The sequence below is a fragment of the Podarcis pityusensis genome (assembly GCF_964106645.2).
Source record: "Podarcis pityusensis genome assembly, chromosome: 9".
NCBI lineage: Eukaryota > Metazoa > Chordata > Lepidosauria > Squamata > Lacertidae > Podarcis > Podarcis pityusensis.
This window is the reverse complement of record NC_138034.1, coordinates 57487933-57510724: the sequence shown is the minus strand read 5'-3', so window position 1 is coordinate 57510724 and position 22792 is coordinate 57487933. Positions and strand designations below refer to the sequence as shown.

Below are 22792 nucleotides of genomic sequence, written 5' to 3'. Positions count from 1 at the left end.
AGGAAAATTGATACATCTAGATCCAGGCACAGCCCAAGCAAATTGAGTAGTACGTCCCTGCCACCCCAGGCACAGTTAGGTAAGTTTAGTCTTTGGACTTAATAGTTAAAAGCATGGAATTAGAAACTCAACTGGTGTGTATACTAGAGATCAGGAAAGGTACCATGTGGACCAAAAGGGCACTAGCATGGTTAATAAGCAGAGTCAAATAAACTACAGTATTAGAGGCAAGAAGACTTCCTTCAAAAAGTTATAGTCTTGTCCAAAGGAAGAGAACAAAAAGGACCACAAACTTTGGCCCAAAGAGTGCAAGCAGACAGTATGGTGGTTGAGTTTGGAATCCTATACTTACTTGGAAGTAAGCCCTAGTAAACTCAATGAAACATACTACTGGGTAGACATGTACAGGATTACACTATTAGGAAACCAGCCAAATGAAATAAGAAATCTGAACAATGAACTGTGTTCCTGTTTTATGCTAGAGTGTCAGGTTGAACTTTTCTCTGGATACAAAGGGATTTGGTAGATTTTGACTGCAAATTACAACCTTACTCAGCCATCTTCATGTTGGTGTGTTTTGTTTGTTTTAAAAAAAACTCGCAGTATTTAATGATGTGTTACTGCGCTACAGATTTGTACATAGCATCAAATCTAAGCAATATTATTTAGCTAGTCCTGAATAAAATCGCTCTTCACACTAAACATATAAGGAAGAACAGATAATGGTGTTAGCAATTCAACAACAAGGGTACTTTTAACTTTAAAATCTTTAATGAGCACAATTGAATCAGGCTCATTAATTCCAGTGTCCTGGAGTGCCCACACAAGTCTGTAAATATAGCCGTTAGGAAAATGCACTACTTTTCTTTCAAGCCGCCATCCCTTTAAAACTAGATTCCGTAGCATCTGGTTCTCTTCTAAGAGCTTGTCCAAACCTTCTTCCCATGGTGCAACATGAGTAGAAAAGCAAAAGCCATCACGCATGGTGTTGCTAAGGAACACTAATTTGCTATGGTCAGCATGAGATCTGTGTATTTCTGTTATAAAAATCCAATTCAGATCTTCTACCAGTCATTTAAGAAATGACATTTAAAATTTAAAAGCCTTAAGCACGTGCAATTGTTAAGGCAACAAGGGCCCATCCCAAGAGACAAGTACCATCTCCCCCATTATATGTACAGAAACTGACTGCACTTCCAATTGGAACTTATTTCAGCGCTGGCACAATGACACCATCTTCCACTGCATCTGAGGACAGACAGCTAGCTTATGGGCAGGCCATGTGGCACACACAGCTCCAACTTCCAATACCTTTCAGGTTTCCCCCAGACCCCAGCATCTGCTTTCTGAGGTGCCCCATCACTCTGCTTATTGGTAGGCTCAGCCCTGAGTTCCACACATGGGCATCTGTTGGGAGACAGCAAGGCAGAAAGTTGCCCTCCCTGGATGAAGTTTAATTCCCAGGTTTCTTTTTTTTTTTTTGCCTTCTTTTCAACTAAACTACAGTGTAACCTCGGGTTATACACGCTTCAGGTTACAGACTCCGCTAACCCAGAAATAGTACCTCGGGTTAAGAACTTTGCTTCAGGATGAGAACAGAAATCATGCTCTGGCGGCGCAACAGCAGCAGGAGGCCCCATTAGCTAAAGTGGTGCTTCAGGTTAAGAACAGTTTCAGGTTAAGAACGGACCTCCAGAACGAATTAAGTACTTAACCTAAGGTACCACTGTACTCACAACATTACAACCTGTCCTTGCATAATTCTCTTGAGCTGCAGGGTAGGGAGAAGTGTTGCTTACCACAATGACTTCCACAAGACCAATGCTATCATGCAATCAGCGCTGTCTTTAGCAGATGTGGCACCGGGGTGCAAATATCCGCCCAGCGCCCCCAAATTACCATGGATGGGGGGGCAAAGCTGCGCACTGCCAGCCATCGGGGGGCGCAACTCTCCCCCATGCCACTGCAGGATAGTAATCCCCACAAAGGCTTGGCTTGGGAAGGAAGCTGCACACCCACCAGCCATATAGTTGGTGGGGTGCAGCTGGTGGGTGTGCAGGGAAAGGGGAGGCCACCGGCAAAGCCGCGCAGCTCCCCCACTCACTGGGGCGCCCCTGAGAGGCCAGCGCCCTGATGCGACGCACCACTAAGCCCTATGGGAAAGATGGCTCTGCATGCAGTCACAGCTCAGCCCATTCTGAAGGCTAAAGGTGAGTAACAAAAGTATATCCTTCCACTAAAGCAGAGTTAAAACCCAAGGATGGCTAATATGGCCCCCACGGGTGGCACATTTGCCCTCAAAGACCTTCTATGGTGTCCACAGGGTTCCCTTTCTCCATTTCTATGGTTTGCAAATGTGCCCATAGGCCAAAAGGGATATTTGCATTAAAATATCATTAGATGTTTCTTCCCCACGCTCAGCTGACTTAGCCCTGTACCCACAAAGCCTGTACAAATAACTAGTTATCACAACACTGCTGATTAGTACTTCATTTGTTAACACTGAGATACTGTGTGATGAATAGAACTGGACAGAGACCCGAGTTCAAATCCCCAACCAAACATTATGGTTGCTGAGTAACCTTGGGCCAGTCACTAGATGATATTTAACACTAGCCCTACGTAGAGTAGACCCACTGAGGTTAATGGACATGGCTAACTTAGCTTCATTAATTTCACTTGGTCTGCTCTGAGTAAGATTTAGTTGACTACAACCCATTCTCTCTCTCTCTCTCTTTCAACCTAACGTACTTCACAGAGTTGTTGTGGGGGGTGCAGGGGGGGCCGGCCGCACCGGGCGCAACATCTGGGGGGGGGCGCGCTCGCACTCGCAGCTCTTTGCCCCTACCTGGCTCACTCACTCTCTCTCACTGCAGTGCTGGCTGTGCGAATCCGAGCCGAGCCGCTGGGTCGCCGCCCACTGTGGAGGGGGTGGGTGCCAGGCGTGCGGTGCGGAGAGAGAGCAAGGGACTATCTGGGGGAGGGACAGTGCAGCGGCCGCCCAGCGCAGCGCTGAGCGCGGGAGAGAACCACACCAGACCAGACCAGGCAGCAGCAAGAAGAAGCTGGCAGCGGCGGCAGGTTAGGGGTTAGGGGGCGCAAATTACTTGCCTTGCCCCGGGTGCTGACAACCCACGCTACGCCGCTGGTTGTGAGGATAAAATGGAGGGAATAACTAGGTAAATTGCCTCCAGCTCCTTGGGAGAAAATAGTTTCTGACCTACCCCCAGAGAGAAAGGCATGTTGTAGCAGCAGACCTCAGGCACGTTCAGCTAAATGCCCAATTTGACATTTGCTTGTTCATCACTCAGTGAGTAGAACCAACAAGTGACGACATGTACATGTGAAAGGGTCATCACAGATCAAACATCACAGTAGATCTTTCATCTTGCCCTCAAACACAGTATTTTAAAATAGAGGCTGTTGACACCCATGAGTCATCAAGTGATGTACATGTGGTAAAGAATATCTGAACGGTACAATTTGTGAATATTTAGATGAGGGGCCTTCTAAGCAGTGCCAGAAGAAGAATCTCCTAGTAATTCTCTTGATGACTATTGGATTGAGTGCAGTTCTTGCCTCTGGTCTCAGTTATATTACATCCAAAAATAAACAGTTTGGGTTTCCTTTACAGGAAACAAAAGCTTTTAGAGAACACCTCTGAAACTCTTACAACACCACATTCATGTGCAATTTAGCTGAAATGAGAATGTGGGCTACTATAAATCTGAACTCTTTTTTTAATCAGAGAGGTAAAGAATTATTCTTTGTAAGGCTATTCAAAAGTGCCACCTCCTATATCTGAGTTGAAAGTTGTGTACCACTGATACATTTGAGCTTCCTATGAATAATTGGATTGCTATCCAAAATATGCTCCAGCACCACTGTGCCTCTAAAGGTGCTCTTTAAAAGTTCTGGCCATCTTTGGCTTTCTGCAAAAGGAAGTAACATGTTATGCTTCATGCCCTGAATCAACTTCACTTTAGAAGGCCTCCTGCAGAGATTACATAACATACATACACAACTTGAGAGTTTATGGAAAGCCAGTAAGTCTTTAAGCATAGATTACGGGAATACAAAAGCAGTAATTCATTCATAAAGAGGAATGAGTCATCCATTGTTCAGAGTTATCTAAATGTATTCAGCCAAGGCCAAACGTGCAATGTTCATGCTTGGCTTGAAAGACAAAAAATATGTCCTTTTTATTTTTGTGACACTTCCTAACCTCAATTATGGTTCCTGAGCATGCAAATGAAACTCAACTCATACAAAGTAAGCTTCATCAGAATGGGGAATGTACACCCCCATGGTTTTCAAGGACCACAAAGGGTTTGTTATTTACAACATTGCAATTCTGATTAAAAAGGGGGGTTGGGGGAATTTTCCACTAATGGTTACAGGATGCATGTAAATCTGAAATATTTTCATAAGTTTGCAAGTACTTGTCAGAATCCTGACAATCCCATATTCATCTCATGTTTTTGATAATCGTGTATGAGTGACTAGCCCTAATATTTGAACTGAGCAGATTTAAAATGTGTATCCTAAAAGATTAAGGCTGCAATCCGTTTACTGGGGAATACGCCCCATTGGATTCAATAGGACTTATTTCTGAGTAGGCATGGATGGGGTTGTGTAAATTGCTGGTATAAGGCACTTCAGGTGGTTAATCTTAAACACAGCTACAAAAAGGCAGCATTGATCCAATTCTGTCGCACCCCTTAGCTATCCTGTATTTAGAAATGGGGTGAGCTCATATTAAGGCTGAAAGCTTTCCTGCAGTCTCTTGCTAAGACTAGCCAGCAGAACCCACTGTGGAACCTGCATGAACATGAGGTTGCACTGTTGCTCGCGTATGTTGACTGCTTTACTATTTCCAGTAGTTGATCAACATTTTAAGAATGCTGCAAGGCTTCCTGAAATACTCTCTTGCTTCTAGAGCTGAGGAATAGCTCAGTTGGTACAGCATGAGACTCTTAATCTCGGGATTGTGGGTTTGAGCCCCACACTGGGCAAAAGGTTCCTTCATTGCAGGGGGTTCAACTAGATGATCCTTGTGGTCCCTTCCAACTCTACAATTTGGTGATTCTAAGATTCTGGGGGAGTATGGCTGGATCAGAGGTTAGGGATCTGTGCAGTGGCGTAGCGTGGGTTGTCAGCACCCGGGGCAAGGCAAGTAATTTGCGCCCCCTAACCCTAACCCCCAGATGTTGCGCCCGGTGCGGCTGGGCCCCCCTGCACCCCCCACGCTACGCCACTGGATCTGTGGATGCTTCCCAGCCCAGGTGGTATAAAGGAGAGGGGAAATCGAGGAGAGAACTTTTCACACCATTCGTATGCCGACCAAAACAATTGGGCAAATCTTTGGCTGTGGCCTTGTAGGATATTTTATATTAACACTGAGCATATCAGGAGCTTTTATTGTTATGGAATGTGGAGGAACCAGGAAAAGAGGTCACCCTCTGAACTGCTTGCTAACTAGCCTCTCATGCCCATTTTCGTGGTTTATTTTTAGAGGGCTCTAGGAACTGCATAATTCATGTAGCAAATGGCTTTGACGCACTTCATAGAAGTCTTCCTATGCACTAAGCAAAAATGATATTGCATGTGCAAACAAATAGTGTTGACAGTCTTCGAGAAATGGTGGAAAATGTTTCAGATAGCGCACGTCAAGTGCTCAAAGCAGTTCATGCATATTATCTTAGTCAACCTTGCAACAGCTTTGTCTACCTAACAATTGTCAGGTACTATTGTTATCCACCAGAGGGCTGTATTTCTGGTTGAAGTGTGATTTGAACTGGCTTACACGGCGCACATTCAAAGCTGCTATGTTGTATGGCAAAATTTGTTGCAGAATTGGTAATAATCCTAGTTTCTGGAGTTCAATATTTGGTAAGGGCTTCATAGAAGTGATGAAGTCTGAGCATTATGAAATCTTATTGTGATGGCCTGGGAATCCGATTCAGAGGGTGAACCGGAGGAATCCCAGCCTGCACAGGAGTCCCCGCCTCCAGGGCCGGCTGAACTGGGGCAAGGCCTTGATTCTGAGGCACCTACACCTGTGCCGGATCCTCAGGAGCAGGCACCAGGTGAATCCATTCTGGCTCCAGAGGTGGTTGAGGACTCTGTGCCTACAGGTGAGTCTCCCCCTGGGCCCAGTAACCCTTCAGCCTCTCCTGAACTGCAGAGGCTCAGGGCGGAGAGGCGAAGAGAACTGGTTTCTCCCAGGAGGAGTGCTCGTCTTAAGGCCAGGAGAGGCGGGTCTCCTGGGGGCCGGGACCGCCCCTGGCCTCAGAGAAGATAAAGGCCAGTCAGCCCGGTCCCAGGTTGCGGGAGCAACGTCGTCGTTGAGTACCTGCTCCTACCCGGACCCAGACCTGACCTTCCAGTGTTCCTGTCCCCGCCCAGCTTCCTGCTTCGGACCTCGCTTTGCTCCTTGTGAACTGTTTCCAGGCTAGTGACTCAGGACTGGACTTTGACTACGACAACAGTAACCTTCCCCCCGGGACTAGCACACTTATCTACCATACCTTGTGCACTTCCGGTCTGGTGATTTTCTGTAGGACAATGAAATCAGAGAAGGAAATGTCACTTAGGCTAGTCTGTTTTACAGAAAATGTTAGCTCAAAGCTTCAGGGCATAGTCTGAAGGTACACAGAATCATAGAGTTGGAAGATCAACCAGTCCAACCCCCTGCAATGCAGGAATGCAGCAAACATACAGTGGTACCTTGGGTTACATACGCTTCAGGTTACATACGCTTCAGGTTACAGACTCCACTAACCCAGAAATAGTACCTTAGGTTAAGAACTTTGCTTCAGGATGAGAACAGAAATCGTGCTCCGGCGGCACGGCGGCAGCGGGAGGCCCCATTAGCTAAAGTGGTGCTTCAGGTTAAGAACAGTTTCAGGTTAAGAACGGACCTCCGGAACGAATTAAGTACTTAACCCGAGGTACCACTGTACTGAAGTTAAGATAATCTGAGGCTGTGTACCCACATGCACACACACATTTACTCTGCTGCCAGTGTGCTCCCTCCACTGCTTTTGGAAGTAGTGTACACGTGACATTAACCAAAATCCACATCTATCCTGTAATTTGTTATAAAATACTGTGTTTTGATACATTTCCTCCGAAAACAGCTTCAGTCCAAATCGAGGGGGGAAATGACATAGCTGCATTTTCAGTTTCCCACCTCCTTGCAGAGAATGTCACTGGAGGCATGCCAGGAGCCAGAAGATTCCACAAGGCGTTGGGAGGCAATTAGCATCAAGCTGGGCTCCTGGTGGGCGGGGCACCTGAGTGGACCTAGAAGAAGACTTTGCCCACCCAGGTCCTCTCCAGGGGAATAGAGGGAAAGCTGTGTTGCACTCTGCCAAAATGTCTTGTCAAGCATTTAGCTCATTCAAAACCAGCCATTTCTTATTCTGTCTGCAACAAAATCAGAATCATTTTCAAGTTTTAAGCTGTAGGAACACCCCCCCCCCCGATTTCTCATTATAATGGCAACATGTGATTCAGCTCATTCACCTTTAACAACAGGGAATAAATACACTTTCATCTCTTTCTCTACCCTCCCCCTGTCATGTTATTTATTATTTTATTTCATAAACTTTACACCGCTTGATTGTAAAAAAACCTCAAAGTGGTTTGCAAAAGGATTCTTATTTGTGTACACAGTGCACATGGCATTTCACATAATTTCCTAATCAAGACAAGTCTTTAACCCCACCCCAGGTCCTTACAGTCTTGATTGTACAGAAAATGACAAGGGAAAAGGAGAGATCCAAGGGTAATAAAGGATTAATGTGGACAAATGAAGTCACTGCAAGTACTAGGTTGTCTCTAACCTATTTAAGCAGCTGCCTTGCTATGAACACATCAACATAGTATCCATTCTGCTAAATAATATCCAATAATAAATCATTTTTCTATGTTGTACACACAAGCATGAATATAGAAAATGATTATACTGAATAGAAAATGGTCATACAGTAAGATTGCAGCTATGGTATAAGAGTAACACACACAGAGAGAGAGAGAGAGAGACAGAGAGAGAGCGCTGTGATGCTAATACAGAATTTGCAGTAATGCATTCCCTATACACTGATTCTGACTCTGTAATTTTGTTATAACAACATGCAAGTGGTGATTAACAAGCATAATCTTCATGAGTCCCTGATGTTTGATTGATTGTCAGCCAGGGTCCATGGATTAGCTTAATCACTCTACTCATTTATCAACACTAAGGTGAACATGCAGTTTTGTTTGTGTCCTCTGACTTGCTTCTTTAAGCTACAGCTGAAAATTCAGTTCCAAAATCCTCATCCCAATGCCTAAACAATTCCCCAAAACCTCTTCACAAAGATGCTTCATCTCTGCAACATTCCCAGGTGTTTCTGCAACTAGCTTCGCCTGTTGCCATTTTCCTTGGAAAAGATCCAAGGGCAAGTTGTGGGGTTTGAAAGCTTCCTCTTTTGGCATGTACTTAATTGGAAGCCACAGAGAAACAGTGGAGTATGTGGGCTATGTAATTATTTGTGGAAGAAGGCAAGGCAGTGCATTTCAGTGAATGGAATGCTGAACTTGGATTGGGAAGACTAAGATAGGAAACTCATTCAGCTGCAAATCTGAGAGTGGCCAAGGGTCAGCCATTATCTCTTGGCCTAACTAACCTCAAAGACACCTTCTTTCTCTTGGGCTAAGCTACCTTACCGGAGTGCCAGGGGGATAAGATCAGGAAGCCTAATATGTCACATGATGCTGCTTAGAAGAAGAGTGAAATAAAAATGTGTTAGACAAACAGATTAAGGACACAAGCTTAACCTTCTATGGTTCTGTAAAGGTCACTGGCAACTGTTTGCACATCTCAACATTTTTTAAAAACACCTTTTAACTAATTCATATCTAAGCCAGGTTGTATCAACAGTCTGAGGCACAGTCATTTCAAGGACAGCCTTCCCCCACATGAACCTGATTGGGTCCTAAGACTGAACTCAAAGAAACTGTTCTCTAGACTGTGTCTAAGGTCCATCAGGTTGGTGTACCAGGGACAGAACAAGGCCTTTTTAGTGATGGCCCAACGCCTGTGAAATTATCCTGAAAACTCTGCTTAGCTGCAGTTTTTAAGCAGATAGTAAAAATCACTAAGCTGGACAATTACAAAAAAAACCCTTTTTAATTCCTTTGTTTAATGAATTCACCAGGATTTGCATTTGTTCTAGTACCTATTTGGATAGCATTTGACATACATTTTAATGATACTTTTTTTAAAAAAAGTTAATAATGTTTATAACTTGGTAAGGATAAACAGCAGAGAAAACACTGTGCTTCCTTTAGTTGCATTAGACATAACTGTATCTCCACAGATTTTAACCGCTGTGATCTTTAAACTTTTCCCCTCTGAATGGTCTATTCAGTATGCCACATGTTCTCTGATCCATTCATAGATATCTCTATAGAGATAAATTAGCTGCAGTGCAACTGTCTGATAGCATCAGCAGCCCCAGAAGGCTATGTGACAGACCACTGGACCTAAGAGAATTTGAAGAAATTTCAACATGAACTGATGTCACTGGAACTCAGTGTCGCTATCAGATATGGCACCCACTGGGATGAGCAGATGAATGTGACTTTAGACAAACATAGGGAGACAAGAAAGGAGAATTTCTTTTGAAGCCAGCAACTAATGGCACAAATCAGGACAGTTCAGCTTCAGAGAGCAGCTTCTATCAAGTAATGTACCAATATGCTGTTCTGGTTCAAACAAAACAAAATACTCTAATATGTATACATATGGCAGATAAAATCTTACGATGGACTACAACTGCTTCATCAGAGCTCTGTAACAACCTGAGGCGCCATGAGGCAGACCCAGGATATTGAAAATCCAATACAAACAGGGTGCAGAAACATATTGCATATATAGTGCAAACAGTGCATATTGTCTAATTCCTCCATTAATAAAACTCACTGGGACCCCCAGGGCAATGTGCGGTAGATACTGTACCTGAGGTAGGAAATTTTGCTGCCATTCTAAGGGCAAAAAAAGAGATCCAGCCAGATTCGAAGAGACAAGGATGTTGCTCCAAAGTTGGGTAATAGAGTAGGTAACAGCTATCTAGTTTCTTATTCCTGTAAACCTGTTTTGGCGTACCCTCCAAAATTCCTCAGGTGAAAATAGGGACATTTCTCACTCCCCCTGCAGAACATTTCCGCCACCGCTACCCCAACACACACCCTCCGCTGAGAAAACCCCTTAAACCTGATTTTATTTTCTTTGGTAGATCTACAAAAAGAAAAACGGGGCAAGATCAGACGTGGACATAAAAGCATTTTTTAAAAAATATGTCTCCTTGAGCTCTGCTCTGCTCCCACCCAAGGCAGCCCTGCCTTTTGCCTAAACCTCAGAGCCAGCACCTCACATGAGGCTGGGCCTTGCCAGGGGCAGCCTCTCCTCCTAACCCAGTCTTCCAAGAGAGGAGGCTGGCAGCGGCAGCCATGAAGAGGTCATGGAGGCTGCCACTGCTGCTGCCACTCAGGGCAAGTGCCAGCTCATCCTCCTCCCCAAGTTTGGCACTGGTGGGGGCAATAAGGGCATTCTGGGGTCAAATCAGAAGATGGGGTGGCTTTGTAATTCTGGAACTTTCCCTGGAAAATAGGGACACTTGGAGGGTATGGGTTAGGGAACCTTTTTCAGTCTGAGGTTATCTTTCCTCATGGGGTTCCAACTGGGACCCACTGGCAGGCAGGACCAGAGGCAAAAAAAGAGTAGAGTGATATATTTATTAACTTTATATAGTAGGCAACATTCCGACGGCATAAAACCGAGAGGTTTACACACACACACACAACCCTCTCAATAGGATGCAGTCAACTCATAGCTCTTTAATGCATTGTTACCCATGTCTTATTTATGCCCATATATATATTGGTGGGGGGAGGAAGGGGAGAGATGCGGCCAAATTCAACAAATTGTGGCTTTGGGGACATTGAAAACTCAGCAATTCAAAACACCCAGACATGCCTATCCTCTTAACTCCACTTCACTGAATCACAGTTCACCAACTTTACAATTTTAAGACATGTTATTACTGAATCAAGCTTTGCAGAGACTTGCTGTGACAGCACAAAATATTTTTTCTGTTGTACAAAAATATTCCAAGCTGATTATTTCCCCCCTGAAATTCCAGTGGTAATCACATATATACATATCAGCACAATTTAGGAAAATACATCTTCAGGGGAAGGATATGCATAACGGCTATGTTCAGAAGCGAAAGCGGGACATGATCCACAATTTGGGAACAGTAATCTGTTATACAGTGGCACATATAGCTAAATATGATACATGAAGTCTCACTGATTACAACTGAAATTGAGGCATATGTCTGCCACCAACTTAACATGGATCAGTAGCCACTTTCCAGAAAATCCTGAAACTTGGTACAGTTTTAGCATAGAGAGATGAGAACATAAGAAAAGTCCTGCAGGATCATACCAAAGGCCCATCTGGTGGGATAAATCAGCATCATATAACTAGCATACTTAACTCTAATTAATGCATGAAGGGGCTAAGACAAGAGTAAGCTGTCCTGCCAGGCTTAGCTATGCCACACCCTTGCACCTGGAGAGGAAAGGTTACCAACTCTTTGTTGTTGTTCTTTGTTCACCATGTGAACCCTACCAGTAAGGAGGTCTAAGCTGGATGCTCCAAGCTTAGACCACATGGCTTTAGCAAGCCATCTTTCTGTTACTATAAAAATAATTTAGAAACTTTTTTTTTTTTTGGAACCTAAGTTATACTGCCTTTCTTTTCTTGTGGCTGTATGGGAAAGCATTTGTAAGTAAAGCATTTTTAACTTACCAAACATGTGGGAGCTTTCTATGTTAAAGAAAGTGGGGAACTCTAGAAGCAACTCAGGGGGGGATATTTTAAAGGTTTCCAACTTTATTTTGTTGCATGGTTTGTGATTTTAAATCTCTGCTTGGACTCTCTTACCAAAGAGTACTTGCCCCAAACCTGGATCTAGGAATCCAGGGAATTCTCCTTTTTATTTTACCAATATTCTTTTATCTTGAACCAAATCCAAAAACCAACACATGCAATTCAGCATCCTGTTCTCACAGTGGTCAACCAGTTTCCGATGGAAAGCCCGATAGCAGGACCTGAGAACAACAGAACTTTCCTCACTTGTGATTCCAAGGAGGGGTATTCAAAGGAATACTGCCTTCGACAGCAGACTGTCTAGAGCAGGGGTAGACAAACTAAGGCCCAGGGACCGGATGAGGCCCAATTGCCTTCTAAATCCAGCCTGCGGACGGTCCGGGAATCAGCGTGTTTTTATGTGAGCAGAATCGTCCTTTTATTTAAAATGCATCTCTGGGTTATTTGTGGGGCATAGGAATTCGTTCATTCCCCCTCCCCCAAATATAGTCCGGCCCACCACATGGTCTGAGGGACGGTGGACCGGCCCACAGCGGAAAAAGGTTGCTAACCCCTGGTCTAGAGCAATGATAGCTAGTAGTCACTGATAGCCTTAGTCTCCATGAATTTGTATACACTCTTTTTCAGAGCAATGTATACACTCTGCTAAGGGGTGGTGGTGAGTAATTAACATTATGTGCTAAGCTAGCTCTGAAGCTGCTGTTCCTCTTACATAACTAAAGTTTCATCTTTGTCCACTGCTACTTTTCTGTACCATATATGCCTTAAAAACACTGCTTGGTATTTTATCTTTTTTGTGTTGCCCTTCACTTCTTTGCTATAATTTCGCCATTGCTTTACCTTGTTCTGTACTTACTAAAAGTACAGTAAAAACTGTTTACAAAAAAAAATACCTGCACAAAGAAAATAGTTATTTGACCACATATATTTTCTTATTTCTTCGTAATTCAGTCTGCTTCAGAAGAGTCTGTCAAGCCTCAAATTTAGTTGGTTCATTCAATTTATAGATCGCTTCACAATCAAAAGAAGTCTCAGAATGATTTACAGAAGCAATAACACACAAAATATAATATACTATCCTTTAAAGCAATGTGAATGCACTAAAAGCGATTACCCACAAAAAAATCACACAACACAAAGTATCCACACCCACACAAGAATGAGCACCAAAAAAGAGCCACCCAATGCCAGATTGTTAGTGCTGACCAAAGTGTCTGAGACAATAAAAGCATCTTCACCTAGCACTGGCAGAATGACAAGTTGTTGCTAGGAAGCTTCACTGGGGAAAGCATTCCATACTTGGGGGGCTACCACAGAAAAGGCCTGTTCTCTTGTTGCTACCCTCTGGATATGTCTTGGAGAGTATACAAAGAGAAGCACCTCAGATGTTGATCTAAGGTGATCTGGGAGGTACTGAGGTTCCGACCTGTGCAAGGTGTTCTAGATCAAGGTTTTCTAGTACTTTGAACTGGGCTTGAAAACAAATTGGAAGTCAATGCAGCACACAAGAACTAGAGATATATGTTCTGACCACCTGTTCCCCATCAGCGGTCTGGCTGCCATATGCCACACTGATGTCAGTTTTTGAACCACCTTCAAAGGCGGCCCAACATGCAGTGCATTGCAGCAGTCTAGTCTAGTGGTTACCAGAGTTTGTGTCAGGTTGGAAACAGTATCAGTACAATACAAACTGGGATTTAACCTGTGCGCTAGCCTACAGGTTTAGCAAAAGGAGAGGGACATCAGAAGTTGTCTTATACAAAGCCAGAAGCTTAGTGTAGTCTACCCTGGCATTCACCCTACAGGGTTTCAGGAAGGAGCCTTTCTCAGCCTCACCTGGAGATGCTGAGGAATGAACTGAGAGCTTCTGCATGCACAGCATGCTCTCCACCACTAAGCTAACATCCTTCCTAGGGAAGTGCAGGGAACAAGCCTAAGTACCAAGGAAGTTTCTTTTTGCCAAAAGGCCAGGGCAGGTCACTCATAAGTTGGGCTTCCTCAATTGGTATGACCTGCTCTTGCTATGCCAGGGTGGATAACCAGTAACCTTTCACTAGTTGTTGGGACTCCCAGTGCCCGGTACCCTCAGCCAGCAGCCTCAATTGTAGTTACACAACATTTGGAGGGTCACATAAATTAGCCACCCCTGGGCCATACAACATTGTCCTTGCTAGCACAGAAATCAGATGCAATTTTTTAAAAAAGAAAAGAAAAAGAAAGCTGAATTCTCAGGTAGTGAATTGGACTTACTTCCCATCATACGTTTAGCTGAAATATATACCTATTGGTTTTTAAAAATGTGTGAAAGAAAGATCCTTTCTGCTCACTGTCATCCTCCAGCATTTGTGTCCTGCGACCTTTTGTGCTATTAATGCCCAGAACCATTGTTATATCAATGCAGCTCAGCAAGCACAGAGTCAGCAATGTGGTCTTTGATCCTGACACTTTTGATTCTTCCCTGGGAAGAGGGAGGGGGGAACATCGCTCCTACCAGCAATTTCCGTTGCCTGAAGATAAGCATATGAAAACCTGCTGATACAAGCTATGATCCTCTTGCCACCACCCACACCATAAGTTATCAAGAGAGAAGTGTGGATTTTCAAAGTCATCCTCTCCCACTGGTGTACTGTTACCCGTTCATCTCTGCCCCTTAGGCAAAACTGCACAGATACACAGAGATTATCCGTAATAATACTCAAACACTTACTCTTTTAACTGTACTTCTCTGAGAACGGCAAAGTTTCACACTGACAATAAACAATTGCTCCTCTTATATAATTAATTCATGCAAAAAGAAGATAAGCCACATCACAGAGGAATGGCATCTGGTAATTTATTCAGATAAAGGGTGGCATATAAATTGAATAAATAATAAATTGAACAAATAAAGCACAATTTCCTGGAAACAATGGAGCAGGTTTTCTCTCCTTCCTTTCCTCCATCCCCAAAGCAATTTGAGCGAGTTTAATTATACAAGGAGTGGTACTTTTTGTCTTTGGCAAACTTCCAGGGGCCACAGAAGCAAAAATGATGTACAGTGGTGCCTCGCAAGACGAAAAGAATCCGTTCTGTGAGTCTCTTCGTCTAGCGGTTTTTTCGTCTTGCGAAGCAAGCCCATTGACGGATTAGCGGATTAGCGCTATTAGCGCTATTAGCGGCTTTTAGCGGCTTATCAGCTTATCGGATAAGCAGATAAGCGGCTTAGCGGCTTAGAAAAGGGGGGGGGAGGAAAAAAAACCCGCAGGAACTCGCAAGACATTTTCGTCTTGCGAAGCAAGCCCATAGGAGATTCGTTTTGCGAAGCACCTCCAAAACGGAAAACTCTTTCGTCTAGCGAGTTTTCCGTCTTGCGAGGCATTCGTCTTGCGGGGCACCACTGTACAAGGACTTCCGAGGGCAGATAGAAAAGCTTGGAGGACCACATTTAGCCCTGGGCCTAGGGTTCTTCTCCCATGAGCTATGTGGACATGGGTTGGGAGAGACATACAGAGCTGCCTTATCCCAGATTCGATCTGAATTGAGTGGGGAGGGGGAACCTAGCTGTGTTTTAAGCAGCTAATGTGTACACACACCCTTAGTCAACTTGGGGAAACTCATTCCTTTTAGGGTCCTTTTAGTTTTCTGGGGTCCCTCACCTGCCAGACACCCCTTATAGCTGTCTCTGGCCAAACTAGGCTTTCATGACAAATAAGAGCAGGGCTTTTTCCCCACCCGGAACTCAGTTCCAGCACCTCTCAGGTGGGCGCCATTGCCATTATAAAGGGAACAAGGAAGGCATCCCTGGAGAGTTCCAGCACCTCTTTTTTCTAGAAAAATAGAACAGTTAATAAACTGTGGCAAGAGAGCATAGCTGAGTGGAAACAATAGAAGGAAGTGTGTCATGGTTTGTTTGGTTATCAAAACTCTCCTCTGCGTCATAGGCTATCTGTAAATCCTTAACAACCAGAGAGCCTGGGCATCCTCTTTGACTCCTTACACACTTTGGAAGCAAAAAGCTGATAGATAAACAAAACACTTCCAATAATATTTTAAGCAAGCATGAAAAGAAAGAACACTGAGGTAATTTTATTCAAGTTCTGCTGATTCAGAGTCCTTTTTTCTTTTAGTCCCTTAGCATTATCGGCAGTTTCATCAACATTTCTTGCCTTGAATAATTTCTTCCAAAGCCGCTTTGCCCTCTCAGTATTTCCTCCACAATAAATGTCTTGTATCAGACTGCTAGAACAGATTGACTCAAGCAGAAGGCAGATGCCACTAAATCTAGATCTATGATCAACTATCTTGGGACTGCATGATTCCTTCTTTCCTTTCTACGAGATGTTGAGGCACCAAAAAAAAAAAAAAAAATTCTTTTTCATCTTAACTGTGCAAGGACCATGTTCAGATGACTTTCTGCTGCTCATTGGGAGGTGGGTACGTTTGGGAGAGAAATGTGGTTCAGTTTGCAATTAAAGGCAAACCTACCTAATTTGCATTTTCTAAAACAACACAAGAACCAAAACACAACCATCATTTGAAATTCACGCATCTCCAAATTTTACATGCAGTTCTCCACCCAAGTAATGTGCACATAAAGCGCACATAAAGTGTATATATTAGTGAAAGAGACATGCAAAAATGCATTTTTAGGGAACACTGCTTTGCAAAAAAAAAAAGTATTTTAGGTAAAAACTGAACACCAACCTATAAACTAATGCATACATCAGGATAAATTCACACTAAAATGCTGATGAATTCCCATTATGACTTTTAAAAAATAATAAATTACGAACTGATGTGGAAATGTAGAGAAACAAATTTAAGATTGGGAAAACGACAAACCGAAACGGACCAATTCGCCACATCCTTAGTGATGGGGGACATTTTAGCTGTTACACATATTTCATGGATGCTCCATTGCTGTGGCGTAAACAGATACCAATACTGATTTAACAAGCCATCAAAAGGCAGTCAAAGATGGAACCACCCAAACCTTGTGAGGTAACAATGTTGCAGAAACTGATATTTAATGCAGCCCCTTTTTTATTTCAAACAAAATAAACCGTAACATCCTAGCCGTCGACCTACATATACAAAGCTGTTCTGGCAATGCTAACATTCTTCCACTTTATCCACCGTAAATGTTATGAAATCATCTCTCTGTTAAGAAAATTAAATCTCTCTCTCTCTGTGTGTTTGCCACTAAAGTATTAATAATTTGCTCCCTCCCTCCTGACAGCTTCTTGGAAACTGTGCTACACAGACAAAATGCTTTCAGAAGCTCTTTAGGGTAAGAGAGGAAAAAAATACAAAACTAAGTCATGGGTGAGAACTGTTGAAGCTTGGGAACTCACAAAGTATGTGAAAAGAAAATGTCAAAAGGTAAAAAGCAATCACAAGTCACTGTGACCTAGCCATGTTTTAAATCTGAGTTCCGGGCTCAGCTCAAGGATCAAATAGACAGGAACACTGCTCTCTATTCAGGCTTCTTCTGACAATTTTAACAGATGGATAGAACTTCAGTGGGGTTATTTATGTCCCTCACCCTGAGAACCACCACCATCGCCCTGGCTGCAAGGACCACAAGAGGCCCTTGGGCAAGGTTGCTCATATTCAGAATACTTTAACAAAAAATGGGGGAGGGGTAATGCTTGGCCATTTGTCATTCATCTTTTCAATACAGTGGTACCTCGGGTTACATACGCTTCAGGTTACAGACTCCGCTAACCCAGAAATAGTGCTTCAGGTTAAGAACTTTGCTTCAGGATGAGAACAGTTATCGTGCTCCAGCGGCGCGGCAGCAGCAGGAGGCCCCATTAGCTAAAGTGGTGCTTCAGGTTAAGAACAGTTTCAGGTTAAGTATGGACCTCCGGAACGAATTAAGTATTTAACCCAAGGTACCACTGTACATGGAAACGAAACTGAAATTATTCTAGAAGGGTCTGACTCTGTGTTGGATTGTGGCACTGATAGGGAAGTTTTTAAATGTTTGATGTTCTTTTGTGCTTTTAATTCTTTTGGGAGCCGCCCAGAGTGACTAGGGAAACCCAGCCAGATGGGCGGGGTATAAATAATAAAAATAAAAATAATTATTATATGGGTGTTTGGATATGCGCATGCACGTGAGCACGGAACTGAAATGTGTTCTGGGCTGTGTTGTTTCTAAGTTTGATGGTATCTGTACTTGTCTTGTATATTGTTTTTATTAAAGGGGGTGAGAAGGCATTTAACTTCCTCTCCAAAGTGATTCTGTTAGATTTTAGTTGTCAACTCATGCCCAAATCCAGTTTGATGAAGAACATGGCAATTCACCGTGACCTTTTACATTCCCGTGAGCTTTTGTATCAGCTGTTAATAGGGAAAGAACACATTCAAAGGTTCCAATCTCACCTTTTCTGCTCTCAGTCCTAAGAAACTTATTTTTAGTCTTCACTTCAGCTCCTTCACAATAGCAAAGCTCATCATTAACAAGCTGTCTCAAATGCTCAGATCTTGCAAAGGAATTTTACTTACGCAGAAATAAGGAGCTATAAAGCATAGGTTTATTCCTAGGTTTCTCCCACAGATATAACATTAAGTAATGTTGTTTCTCATTTGTTGACATTGTAAAAGTTACTAGTTATCCTAGAAGGAAAAACTTTGATCTGAACTGAGATGGTAACTGGTAATCTCAGTTCTGGTACTGAAAACAAATTCCTGAGTTGAGATACACCCTGAGACCTGCCCTGTTCCTTAACTATAAGTATATGTCAACCACCATTTCTAAACCACCATATTGCCCTTGGCTTTAGCTGGTGGATCTTCTTTGGGTTCTATGAAAAAAGAAAAGTAGTTCATTCAATGCTCACCCCTGCTATATGCCACACAATGGGAATATGCAGAGTGCTAACCAATCCCACTAGGCCTCACATGAAAAGCACATTCAGCACTTCCTGTGAACATAGGAAACAACTGCACATACGAAACTGCCTTACACTGAGTCAGATCATTATCTAATGCAGCTTTCCCCCATCCTGGTGATGGATTGCAGATCCCATCATCCCTGACCATTGACCAATGGTTATGGCTGATGGGTTTTAAAGTCCAATATCGTCTGAAGGGTACCAAGCTGGGGAAGGCTGATATAACTCAGTACTGTCTACTGTGACTGGCAACAGCTCTCCAGGGCCTCAGGCAGATTTCTTTCCAGATCCTGCTACCTGGAATGCTTTTAAAAGATGCCAGGAACCTTGAACCTGGGACCTTCTAGGTGCAAAACAGGTGCTCTCAGACATGAGCAACATTATGGGTAGCCAACATTGTGCACTCGTTGTTGTTGGGCTCTAACGCCCATCAGCCCCAGCTTAGCGTGTATGTGTTCTTCCTTTGGTGCACTTTGTAGGGAAATATTGGTAGTGGTGGGCAAGCTCTTTCAGGGAAACTTGTGTACCTTTACTAAAACCTCTCACTGAAGAACCACTGATATGCCCCCCCCCCCGCCAGAAATCTGGAGAGATCAGCACCCTATCCCAATATAAAGGCTCCCTCGGTGCTTTTTGTTAAATAGCAGTAGTAATGTTCAAAGGCTCCTTTATTAGGGCCGGGGTTGCACTGGAAACTCTCTGCCCTAACGTTCAGTGGGCAGGTGGCGGATCACAACCACCTACCTGTTTGGCTAAGGCCTGCGTTCATAAAATTGTACAGTTCGAAGGCACCCCAAGGCTCATCTAGTCCAACCTCCTGCAATGCGGGCTTTTGCCCAACCCACCAGCCTGATGCTCTACCAACTGAGCAATTCCAACTCCTTTAATACTGCTCTTAATCAGAACACTAAAAACTCTAGCTTTGGTTGTCTGCAGCTTATTTCCAGCGGGAATTAGTTTCAGTCCATGTTAGGAATTTGTGGGCAGCAACAGAGCTCTTCACAGGTGGCCCTACCAATTCCAGCCTCTGCATAAGGCGCGCAGAAAGGACCGCTTTGCATAGGACAACCCTCCGCCTGGCTGGGCTCAACGTGCATTCACCATTGTTACACACACGGAAAAAGGAAACCCGCACACCCCAAGCCAAGCCCTGATCTTCTGAAGAACTGTATACTATAAAATCCGTAAGCACAGCCACCCATGGCTGGGTCTCGCAGAGGGGCCCAGCAGCGTCCAAGCCAAGGGCAGGCGCGGCGGCGGCGGCGGCAGCAGGGCGGAGACCCTCCCTGCTCGCGGATCGCAGGCCACGCGGGGCTCCTCCCGGGTGGTGCTCTGCACCCGCCTCCCCGCTCCTCCCGCTGCGCTGCCGGCCTTTGTGTTTCCTAAAGGAGGGCCTTGCCCGGATGTACGGAAAGGCACTGACTCATAATCCAGCCGGCATACACGGTAGCAGAAAGAAACCCCGTTTCACTCCCCTCCGGGCAAAGGGAGGAAGCAGCAGCAGCAGCAGCAGGGCGGACTATTGGTCTCGGCCGGCGCGCGCGCGCCCTGAGCGCACGCACCCCGGAACCGTCCCCTGTGCCTCCGCCTCCTTTCGCTGCTTGCGAGTCAGGGCGCGGGCGCGGGCAAGCCTCCCTCTGCCTCCTCCAGCCCGGCGGCGCGCGCACGCACTGGCGCGCACACACACATACACACACACACTCACGGACACCCAGGCACGGCAGGAAAGGCAGCGAGCGCCCCGGCTGCCCCTGCCTCCTTCCTAGCCACCCGCCCCTCTGCTCTCCTCTGGCCGCCGCCGCCGCCGCCTGTCCGTGCGCCTCTTGGCCGCAGAGCAGCTGCACCGGCCTCGGGCCCCGCCTGTCCCTCCCTGGCCACTGGGGAGGCGGCGAGAGCGAAGCAGCCCCGCAGCAGCCGGGTGGGGAGAAAGACTCTCTCTTCTCCCAGGAGCGCCTCCTCCTCCGCGCCCCATTTCTCCGGGCGGAAACATGGGTAAGTCACCTCAAACCTCCCCGGCGGGTCCCCTCCCAGGTCTCGCCAAAAGGAAGCATCTGTTTGAGGGAGGGAGGTCCAGGCGGAGTCCGAGGTGGTCGGAGAGTTAAAGGGGCTCGTTGGCGAGAGGAGGGTCCCTCAGTCTTTGAGGGGTGGCCGGGGAAATGGGGCCGGGAGGTTGGAGGAAGTGGGGCGTTCTCCCAACGCCACCCCCTCCCAGGCTCTCCCCAGCGCACGTTGTGTGGCTTCTTAAGGTGCATCCTTTCCCCGTTGTCCTCCCCCCCCCCCCACCACCATTATGGGCCACCACCCCATCTCCCCAGTTGGCTTCCCTCTTTCTCGCACCGTGTCCTACAAGCGGGAGAAGGAAGCGGACTTCATGCAACTTCCTCATCCGCACACAACCCGGGGATGGAGCTTGGGCTGGGTGCAATGTGCTTCTCTTCTCTTCTCCCCCCCCCCCCGCGCCTTTTCTAATTGATGCTTTCCACCTTCAGCCTCCCAGGGATATTGCTGTCTTAGGGTACAGCAGGGGTAGCGGATGTATAGGAAGCCCATGACGACACAGACTCGGTTCTGATCGAAGTCGTGACTGCCGGGATTGTTAAAATAAAAGTAGATGCTGGCTTGATTTAGGGTGGGTTGAAATGGATGTTGCCTTCAGTGCATTTCTTGGTCACACCAAATCTGTGTGCCTCACAATAAGGACCCCATTCTTAACTTAAAATGCACCAGCGGCCTTTCTTAAATATTAAGTTGATGCAGCTCTTGTGATCTTACCAGTAAATCAAGCAGCTTAATTAAGCTGACTATCAGTCTAATAAACTTAACCTCAGAGAATTTGGCTTGGTGCATCCGTAGGCTGGCTTAGTTTCCTCAGTATCAGGTAAATTATTTGCGGTGTGTGTTTTGTCACTGTGATAAAGCCAGACTTTGCAGTATCCTTTTAAATATATTCATAATTAATATATGTTACTTGATGCTGTCTTCTGTCTCTTGTAAATCATGACTTTCTTGTGATGTAAGGCAAGCTGTGGACTTAAGGCTGCAATCTTGCATGAACCTACTTCTGAGGAGGCACACACAGGATTGCACTGTCATTTGGGAAAGTAGGATTAGCATAGAAATCTTCAGAAAACTGTGTTGGTCTTGAAAGTAGTGGGTGTTAACTTGCTCACTCAGCTTTTCTAAGGCCTGGCTCTCCAAACTGCTGATTGCATTGAAGATTTCCTTGGATGGTTTTACCAGCTGAGTCTAAAAACATGATATGAGGTCATATGATGCAGCCACCTTGCTGAAGCTAAGCAGGACTAGGTCTGGCCCATGCATGGATGGGAGTCTACCTGGGAATTCTGTGTATATTCCCTTGAGTTCCATGAGGAAAGAAAAGCAGGATAATATACCAAATGAACGTACTGCTACCTATGGCCCTACCTTGTTTTCAGACTAAAAACCATTATGTAGGGTATTATATATCCATTATTAATTTAAATATATAGAAGGGGAAAAGGAATTAACTAGCTAGTTACAATGGAGAAATACTAATGTCATTGATCTATGGCAGAGATAGTGTTCAAATTGAAAGAACAGGCCAAGATTTGTTACTTTATTTTTTAATAAATAAAAATTATATATTAAAATTTAATAAATAAAACACTGGCATATTTGTGTTGGTCATTGCTGGCACATAGACTGTTTCAAAAGTGGAAAGCATGTAGGAAAGGCCTACCTCTTCTATTTTTAAAACAGAATATTTCTTGCCAGGTAATGTCTAGAGATGGTTACTACTTACAACAAGCTACCAGGCGACTGGCTGTTTGCAAGCCTGTATTAACCATAGTTCAGGGGGAATTCTTGGGATATCTTCCAGCGCTTGAGCCTACGGAGGTGGTCTTGGTGTGATGAGGTATGGGATACTTGAGCATGCCAGCAAAGAGGATTGGGGAGGAATCCAAGCAAGGCAGCAAGCAGC

General features: G+C 44.8%; 1 protein-coding gene and 1 long non-coding RNA gene across 5 annotated transcripts in view; both read left to right on the top strand.

Annotated features, from left to right (window-relative positions):
* On the top strand, positions 1 to 7570 carry LOC308485445. The gene is made up of 2 exons (XR_013990505.1): positions 1 to 79; positions 7206 to 7570. It is a non-coding gene; the product is annotated as an uncharacterized lncRNA (long non-coding RNA).
* A 12880-nt stretch (positions 7571 to 20450) lies between these two features.
* Positions 20451 to 22792, top strand: part of RAP1GDS1 (Rap1 GTPase-GDP dissociation stimulator 1) — a 99148-nt gene continuing 96806 nt past the window's right edge. Inside the window, exon 1 of one of the 4 annotated variants that reach the window (XM_081020858.1) lies at positions 20451 to 20820. In XM_081020858.1, the coding sequence (XP_080876984.1) occupies positions 20817 to 20820 (4 nt within the window). In that variant the 5' untranslated portion in view covers positions 20451 to 20816. The remainder of the gene's footprint in view (positions 20821 to 22792) is intronic. The other 3 variants (XM_081020856.1, XM_081020857.1, XM_081020859.1) reach the window with 3 other exon arrangements.